This window comes from Acomys russatus, chromosome 8, assembly GCF_903995435.1.
Source record: "Acomys russatus chromosome 8, mAcoRus1.1, whole genome shotgun sequence".
Lineage (NCBI taxonomy): Eukaryota > Metazoa > Chordata > Mammalia > Rodentia > Muridae > Acomys > Acomys russatus.
This window is the reverse complement of record NC_067144.1, coordinates 20,295,481-20,305,009: the sequence shown is the minus strand read 5'-3', so window position 1 is coordinate 20,305,009 and position 9,529 is coordinate 20,295,481. Positions and strand designations below refer to the sequence as shown.

The 9,529-nt window shown below is 38.7% G+C and overlaps 1 protein-coding gene across 1 annotated transcript in view; it reads right to left on the bottom strand.

Moving 5' to 3' along the window:
* Positions 1 to 3,378: 3,378 nt before the first annotated feature.
* Positions 3,379 to 9,529, bottom strand: part of Kpna1 (karyopherin subunit alpha 1) — a 48,939-nt gene continuing 42,788 nt past the window's right edge. The window contains exons 11-14 of the mRNA XM_051149875.1: positions 9,383 to 9,508; positions 7,544 to 7,671; positions 4,365 to 4,543; positions 3,379 to 4,092 (exon numbers count right to left, since the gene is read on the bottom strand). Coding sequence (XP_051005832.1) covers positions 3,905 to 4,092; positions 4,365 to 4,543; positions 7,544 to 7,671; positions 9,383 to 9,508 — 621 coding nt within the window. The 3' untranslated portion in view covers positions 3,379 to 3,904. The remainder of the gene's footprint in view (positions 4,093 to 4,364; positions 4,544 to 7,543; positions 7,672 to 9,382; positions 9,509 to 9,529) is intronic.

Here is a 9,529-nt window from a genome sequence, read left to right as displayed (position 1 = left end):
CTGTAGACCAGGCTGCCTCGAACTCACAGAGATCCACCTGCCTCTGCCTCCCAAGTGCTGAGATTAAAGGCGTGCGCCACCACCGCCCGGCTAACAGATGATCTCTTAACAGAAGAGCCACCTCTCCAGCTCTAGCAATGAGATACTTTTAAGATGTTAAATATTTACTTTATTAAACTATCGTGATCTTTGTACTCATTCTTATAAGCTGTCCTTTCCTAACAATAAAGAGTATTATAAAATATCATATATATTATAATGAACATATTATACTTAGTCACATCTAGTCTCCTGTTACTTTTAACTAATTTGGATGACAGGAAAAGGTAACCCAAAATACTTCACAACTATGCAGACACCTAATCTGTTTACCTCAAACAGAAGGAAATGGCTCTACTAATTTAGGGCAACAAAATCAAACTGCAAATGAGCAGATTTTGGAATGTAGGAGGTAGCACACAGAATGTGTGTATCCTAAAAGGAAACAATGCCCTTCTCCAAAAGCAACTCCTTTTTCTTATTGTACATTACTGAACACAATTTACAACATAAGTTAAAAAACAAAAGCTCCTAAATACAGCTAAAATGTGACAATTTCCCCAAAATTAACCAGAAATAAAATCCCATGACCCAAGGAAAACCTGTTTTACAATGCAACCCCACGTCTGGGGGTCAGACAGCTGAAATGTTTATTTAGCACTACAGAAATCAATCAAAGTTGCCGGTAGGTAGTCATGTACAACATAGAGTTTGGTTGACAAATTATACTTACATATGTTTTCTTAGGCATAATCAGCAGCAACTGTAATAATTCAGATTAATTATGGGGCAGTAAGGCTGAAAAACACTCAGAGTCCAATAGCTTTGTCTGGGCTATGGAAGAAACAACCCTAGAGCAACAGAGTTCCCAGCAGGGGGACTACTAAGCAGTAGTAAGGAGTAAAAAATGGCTCTGACTGGTGACAAAAACAAGCGTCCCACCAAGAACTCTGTCTCCTACATCTTTTTTATACTATATCTGCACTTTCTGGCTTATTTCTCCCCCAGTCTATTTACCTGCTGGTCCTTCAGATGTCAGATGTCTTTATATCTCCAATTCTCTGAATGCAATTTTTTTTTTAAACCAAAGTTCTCAGTATAAAATACATACTTGGAAAGTCTGAAGGAAGACAGGGAAAGGAAAAGAAAACAAAGCCACTTTGCCCTGATTACTATCTAAAAATCTTAAGTTTTCTTGTGTTATAATTACTAACATGCTTCTTATAATAAGTAACACCTTTCTGATAAAAATATTCAAAAGATTAAACTAAATTAATAGACTTTGCCAGGTGAAAGACTAAAAATAGGATTTACAAGTACTCCTTAAAATTCCACTTGCATTTAAAAAAAAGAAGTCTGCTTTGTAAGTTACTCAGTTCCAGAACATATGCATTTACTAGGGCTTAACTTTAGCCAACTCCAATCTTTACACAGAAACAGTAATTTTACTATTAAAAAAAAAGTTCAAAATATTTAAGGTCCAGGAATTTCTGGTCAGGCCAAGATAAATTCTACTGTTTTAGATAAAAGAAATCACACTGGTTAATGGAGCTGAACTCACTAGCTCACCCTGAAATTGACAGGAAAGTTCCAGCTGTATGGTAAGGTGGGTGACAGCTCTGTGTGCTTTGTACTTCTTTCCGTTCAACTCATTTGTAAGATGCATAGGTTTTAACTACCCAATAGAAGGGACATAATTTAAAACATCCTATAGAAATAACATGTTACCAGTAATTTACAATTTAAAAAAAATCAGCCACAAGAAAAGTCAAAGCTAAAAACAAGATTTTTACTATGAATCAGTGCTTCTATAACCCTTCTCAAAGAAGTGATATTTTAATGTGATGTAAAGGCAACATTGAAAATTCATCTTTAAATTAACACCTAATTTATCCCTAAAATTACAAAGACTCAGTCTTGTACAGGTCAAGTTCAGTAAACTAACATGTTCTCTCAGCACAAAGCAGCACTAGAAAACAACAGGACAGATGGGAGTTGACTAGCTTTGTAGTGCCTGCTCCATCAATAGCAGACATCAGACAGCTTCTACCCCAGAGCACAGACACTAGTACAGACTAGGGCAAGAATGCACCACACTCTTGGCTGATGAACATCCTTTGTCTCTGGAACTTCCTACTTTGAAAGAAATTAAATTTTCAAAGTAAATCAGGTCGTGTAAGCTGGCTGCTTAAATAACATCATGATGAGGTATGAAAGCTCTGAATATCCCTTACATTCAGCAGGATTTACCAGAGATGTGCAACAGCTTGTCAGGGCAACTTCCAGATGGTTTTTATACTTTGGGGTTACAATGAATTCTAGAAGAGTAGTCTAAAGATATTTAAAAGGGTATGCTCTAAGACAGACATGAGCAACTTTTCCTTCAGAATTCTTTTGAACAGAGTATCATTAAAAAGAAAGGGGAGGAAAAAAAAAAAAAGAGACTCCTCTCTGATAGCGTGTCCCAACATTGAGCCAAGATGGCCAACTAGCACCGAGAAGTCACATTGAACTCATTTGCAGTTCTCTTGGCAATTATGCTTTTTTGTTGTTTTTCCCCCTTCTAGTCCAAGCACAATTGTGGATCAGCGAACACAGTACTGGAAGCTCCACTTGCAGGTACGTTACAGTCATCATTAAATAAGCAGGAGGTGAGCACTGTTCTTACTAAGGGAGGTAGGGTACTAGTAAGAGATGAAATAAAATTAGGGAACACTGAGGTTATTAGATCACTGCCCTTTTAGTCTAGAGGTCACATGGAGGAGACTTATGCTTTTAAAGGTAAGGATGCTGCACTGCAGGGTCATATATGCAGCATGAATACATTAGAATCAAGCTGCACCTGACTAAAAATAAAATCCTTAAGTAACATCTAAATATGTGTTATCTGCCAGTCACAAAGAGGAAAAGCACCTAGGGTGAACTCCAATTTACCAGGACCTTGGTCAGGACCACAAAGCCTGAGCATCTCTTGTAGTGCAGGAACACAGCCTCTAGTCACACTGGGTTAAACAAAGGGATGGGCTTTCTGTTCTTACTCTTTAATTGAATTTTATAACATGGTTTTACTTAAGGACTTTTAATCTTTATACTATCATTAAAACTGAGCCACTTCCAAATCCTAAGAAACATAAAACCAAAGAGAAGCAAAAGCCATACAAATTAGTATGTGCTCCTCTCCTTTCTGCTTTAAGGAAACCTGCCAAGCCAGTACCACATTTAAGTCAAAGTGTTCATTCTTCAGCATTCCTGACAACTAGAAGCACATTCACTGAAGGCTGAAGGTGAGGGAGTGGATGGTTTAATTTTAGTATCTGAAGAATGACTCCATTAGAGGAAAGAAAATTTGGCTAGAAAAGCCACCGGGTACTCCAAGGATTGGTTCACTGTGGAAGAGCTCGAGAAGAGTACTCTGACGTATACACAAGTCTAAACATTTCCCTTGTCCAAGTAGTTGTGTAAAATTCAAGATAAAGGTTTTAGTTTTATCTTTTAATGTCATTTTTCCCCACTTTACGGAATGAGGAAGAGTCCTCTTTTTATCCCTCACAAAAAAGGGAGCCACATTAATATGTGTATATATTCTCATGACTCTAATGTAAGTGCGGATCTCCAAAGCTTAGGGGTTTTTCCATAAGAGAGTGGGCCATTCTGGTTACCCTTGTAATAAAAGGATAATCCACCACAGAGAGCCAGAGGTTTTCCAGATGTGTGTAAGAGAGCAAGTGCGCAAGGCAAGCAAATGAGCGCAAACAGTATTATGGAAAACATTTGAGAAATTAGCTCCATGAGGACTGTGGGCTCCACAAGAGGACTTGACTGGGTAGCCTGGTCTGACACAGGAACAAGAAAGCAGAGGATTGCTTCAAAGCTGGAAACCTTCCATAGGAGCCTCACACTGCTGGAAGATGTACTGCTGCTGGCTAAGGTCAACCTGGGGTGCAATGCTGCTGTCCTCATCTTCGGTCCCAAAGTAATGCTCAATAAGATCAAAAGCCTTTTGATAGATCTCCTGGTTTTCATGACTCTGCAAGAACTCAATTTTATCCAGACCTAAAATGAATAAAGAAGAATCTTTCTTGAAAATCTGAGTAATTACATTCATAAGTCTACTTACATATCTTAGATTATGTCATCATTCAGAAAGCTAATTTATAAATTAACATCTTAAATGCACAAGACAAGCAGTTTCTGGCTGAAGGAAGCAAAATTTCTCTAATTTTGTCACTAGTTGTGTCACCCAGTGCCTATCATATTCGTGTTTTTGTGCCATTACTGTCTACTTCCTAATTCTCAGCCAAAAGCTGCCCCAGTCAAAGTCTTACCATATGCTTCTTCAATCAGAGCACAGTAAGGGTTAATGCCTGAGCCATTCCTTTTGGCTTCTTGCTCTCCAAGCCTCAGGATGTTTTCCAAGCCATTTAGGGCAACCTGTACAATCTTTGCATCCATGACAGTGAGGAGATCACAGAGTGGCTTGATACAGCCCAGTTCTACTAGGTACCTGAATCAACAAAAAAGGACAATTGAGTCATAAAAATATTTAATTCTAGATTTTTATTGAACTATAGGGCATCTTTAAGCTTGTAGAAATAAAAATAAGAAACCGTCAACTATGGAACTTTAATGAGAAAGAGTATCTGGCTTACATATCCCAATCATCCATTACTGAGGGAGACCAGACAGAGTAACAGCCAGCACTTACCAGCTGGCCCTTACTCAACTACCTTCTTAAAACCGCCTCCCAGGACCACCTGCCCAGGGCTGACACCTCGCACAGTAGGCTGGGCTTTCCAGTATCGACCAAGAAAATGTCTCACAGGCTTGCCTACAGACCGATGTAACAGCGGCATTTTCTCAACTGAGACTCGCTCTTCCCAGTTGACTAGGTCTAGCTTATGTCAAGCTTTCACAGAACCTAACTAGGACAGCAGGCATGGTGGCACGCCTTTAATCTCAGTACATAGGAGGCTGAGGCAGCTCAATCTCTGCGAGTTAGCAGCCAGGTTGGTCTACACATGGAGTTCCAGGCCAACAAGGCTATATAGTGAGATCCTGTCTCAAAATAATAACCATTTCATTATAGTGACTGGTTGACTGACTGATTGAGGGGTATGTGTGGCATGGGGTGTCTGTGGAAACCAGACAAAATCTACGCAAGTTGGTTCTCTACTTCCACAAAGTAAGTACTCAGTAGTAGAACTCAGGTCATTAGGCTTGGCAGCCATTGCTTTTAACTGCTGAGCTATCTTGCCCGTTCTGACTGTAGAGCTTTATCACCAAGTACAAAAAACATCAACCAAAGCAAAATGGGTTATGTAGTAATATCTTTTCCCCCTCTTTGTAATTTTTATAGTGCAATGAATTCTTCCCACTTGGGTGAGTGACTCATCAAAATAGTTTTTCTTTCTCCATCTTTATTTTTCTTTTCTTTCTTTTTTTTTTGGGGGGGGGGGGGATAGGGGATTGTCTCTGTGTAGTCTTGGTTGTCTTGGAACTCACCCTGTGATAAACACGTGGCCTCAAACTCAAGAGATCCACTTACCTCTGCCTCCTGGGTGTTGGGATTAAAGGTGTGTACCACCACTGCCGAGTCTTTGCCTGTTTTTCACTTTGGAGGTATTCCAAGGTGTGTGTTTTACATGTATATGGCTACACACAAGAGATGTGCATTCAAGTGCATGTGGAAGCACAAGGCTGATGTTAGGATCATCCTTGATGATTCTTCCCACATTATTCATTGAAGCAAGATGCCTCAACCCAGCAAACAGGACATATTCATGTGGCAGACTGGCCAGCCTGATGCCCAGGCAGACTCATCCAGCATTTACCTGGGCATGGGAATCCTCTTTGCCGAACAACCACTAAGCCCTCAGCCTCAATTAGTACATATGGTTTTGATGAGTTAATGTTACCATTATTTCTGTATGTAGTCAATTCTCAAATACAAGTTGTGTGATTTAAATAAGAATGAAACAAATGGAAGGCTTCTATATCTGTGTTTCTTTAGACTCCAGCAGGATATAACATATATTCCAGATTGAGTATAATAAATACGTGGCACAGTTTACGGTATAATATTCATAGCAAATATTCATGCAATCCTTATCAATATAGTCTCTCACAAGTTGTATATGGAGAAAACAGAAAGCCGATGTAGCTGAAAGCTGTGTACTTGAGTCATGTCGTTGTGGAACTCGGTGCTCGTCTTTACCCCTCTCCTTTCTACACTACTTTAAACTTAAAATACATAGATAAAGCTCTAGAAGGAAGAAAGAACACATAAAATTACTAACACCATACCATTTTATGGTAAAGAAGAAAACCACTGCGGATGGCATAGAGATTAAGAATCCAAAAACAAAGCCAGGCCCAGTGGCGCACACCTGTAATCCCAGCATTGGAAGGCAGAGGCAGGCGGAACGCTGTGAGTTCGAGGCCAGCCTGGTCTACAAAGCCAGTTCAAGACAGCTAAGGCTACACAGAGAAGCCCTGTCTCGAAAAACCAAAAACGAAAAAGAAAAACACCTAACAGCAAACTAAGGATAGAGGTAATGTGATAAAAAGCCTTAACAAGAATGTGCAGCTGACATCATACTTGAAAACAAAGATAGGGAATACGAAAGGGATACTTTCTATCTATTCCTATTGCACACTATATGCAAATTCAAGCAATAATTTTTAAAAGGAATAAAAAAAGATGCATAGATAGGAATGGGGAAAAAAAAACTTTTTCATTCTTGTCTATACAGGGGAGGAAAAACACAAAAAACCCTGAACAAAACAAGCCTTGATAATAAGTACAGAAGGAGTCTATGACATAAGGTACAATACAAAGCTAATATACAAATTTAACTGTTTATAGTCCAGTAATGAACACTTGGAATCTGAAACTGAAAACATAATCCCACCATGGTAGCATTAGAAAACAGTATAAATTTGGTGGGCAAGGTGGTGCACACCTTGAATCCCACCACATAGGGCAGCTCACAACTGCCTGTAACTCCAGCACTTCGGGAAATATGAAGCAGAGACAGAGAGCGGTCATCTTGAAAAACTGAAGAGAGTGTTGACTATCGGCCCAGCTTTAGTGCCTTTAAAGCCTATTTTAAATCTAGTGCATCTCTGAATCTTTTATTTGGGGACTAAATGTTCTGAAGTGGGGTAGAAGCTCCTAATAGGTAAGTAGAAGCTAAAGAAAGCATAACAAATCCCCCCAAAATAATTCCGATTCAGGACCCGATTTGTCTAGTCTTCCGGGTGCTTGCATTTACATGCACACATATATGAATAATTAGAATAATTTAAAAAATAAACCTTAAAGACTAAATGTACTTCTGAGTCTAATTATGACATTGAGAACAATTTCCTAAAGGGTCAAACTTAAACAATCATAGTCAAGAAGGTCATTTCTTAGTTACCAAGCATATTTTTTGTTTTAAGCTATTGAAGAGAGGTTAAAACTTGTTTTCCTTTAATTTGCAAGATGCTAGATCATACTTACTTGATCTGCTCAGCTGACCCTCCAGAAGTTGCATTTGTGATGGCCCAAGCGGCTTCTTTCCTTGTCCGGAACTCTGCTGTTTGCAATATACTAATAAGAGCTGGGAACATGTTAGCATCTATCACAGTCTGAAATTGAAGAAAAAGTTCAAAGGTCAAGGAAGTTACATAATTTGTAAAAATATTACTAATTGTCATTATAACTTCTTTTGTTTTTTGAGACCAAAAACAGATCTGACTGACCTGGAACTTGCTATGTAGATCAGGCTGGCCCTCAACTCAAGAGTTCTAACTGCCTCTGCCTCCTGTGTGCTGGAATTAAAAGCATAACTTTTGAACTAACTTGACAAATGATGTTTGTTTTTTCCTGTTATCACTTTTTAAATTGTTATTTATTCATTATTACTGTGTACACGTGAATGCACAGATACAGCAATGGTTTTCTCCTCCCACCACGAGTTCTGAGGCTCAAATCCAGGTCTTTAGGCTCACTCAGCAAATGTTCTTACCTGCTGAGCCATCCCATAAGCCCTGTTATCTTTTTCAGAGGCTTATACTTAGTACCATAGACAATACTCTTATGAAATTTATGGTCTTATATAAAGTCTCATCAGGGTAGAAGAGATGATTCGGAGGATAAAAGCTCTTGCACAAGACTGGCATGGCAAAAAGTTATAATTTCTAGAAGCCATTAGAAATGTCAGATGTGGTGGCAAGCTCAAAACGAAGGTCACAGTATGTACCTACCTGTGTATAACACAAACACACATACAATAAACAAAGGTCAAATATACTTAATAACGACCTAGGACAGGAAATGTTGATGCATCCCTTTAATCTCAATACTTGAGAGGGAGAGGCAGACAGATCTCTGTGAATTTGATGCTAACCTGGTCTACATAGTGAGTTTCAGGCCCGCTGGGGCTACACACTGAGACCCTGTCTCAAAATAATAATAATATTTCTTATTAATTGAGTGACATCCTTTTAACTCAATTTCAGTTACAGATTATCACTAATCCTCCTAATATACTTTCTCCATGCTTGAAACTGGCCCAGAAACCTAATATAGGCTAGTATAATTTCCTATATCCAAAAAAAAGAAAGAAAGAAAGAGGAAAACAAAGAAAAAATAAAGAAAACAGACACCCCCCCCCCCCTCCAGAGGTCCTTGGGGTATATATCCTTAATCTTAGCACCTAGGAGGTAAAGGCAAAGACAGACAGATGTCTGTGAGTTCTGAGGAGAACCTGATTTAAACCATGAGATCCAGGCCAGCGGAGGTTACAAAATGGAATCTGTCTCAAACAGCAACAAATGGCCTTTAATAAATAGTCAATGAAAAATGTAAACAATCTAATACATGGATTCACTAGAAAATACAGTTTAATAAGAAGTAAAGCCAATCTACTTAGCATATAGTCCATTAAAACATTTTGAAAACAAAGACTTTTTTTTTTTTTGGCTCTTTGGTACAAATTATCAATTTCTAAAGGTAAAAAGAAAACACATGGCTTAAGTATCCAAAGCCTTAACTTCAGGAGAAAAAAAAGTTAGACTGAAATAGTGACATTGAAAGTTCAGAGTTTTAAAATGATGAAGACTATACATTAAAGATGGACCAAAACAACGTTACCTCTAGTTAAAAAGAGCACCCACAGATGGCTCACATCTGCCTCTAACTCCAGTTCCAGGAGATTCAATACCCTCTTCTGGTCTCCAAGGGTACCACATGCATATGAGACACATAGAGTTAAGCAGGCAATACACAGAAATAAATAAAGTATCTTGAAAATGCATCTCTTGTACAGGGATAGAAAGGCAGGTCCTGTGACATTACCTGGATCTGTGCCCTATTTCCAGCTGTAATGTTGGATATTGTCCAACACGCTTCCTTTTTGATAGATTCCTTTGGGCTACTCAGCAAATGCAATAAACTCTGAAGAGCTGAGCAATTCAAGATGACCTAAAAGAAAAACGAGTTTTT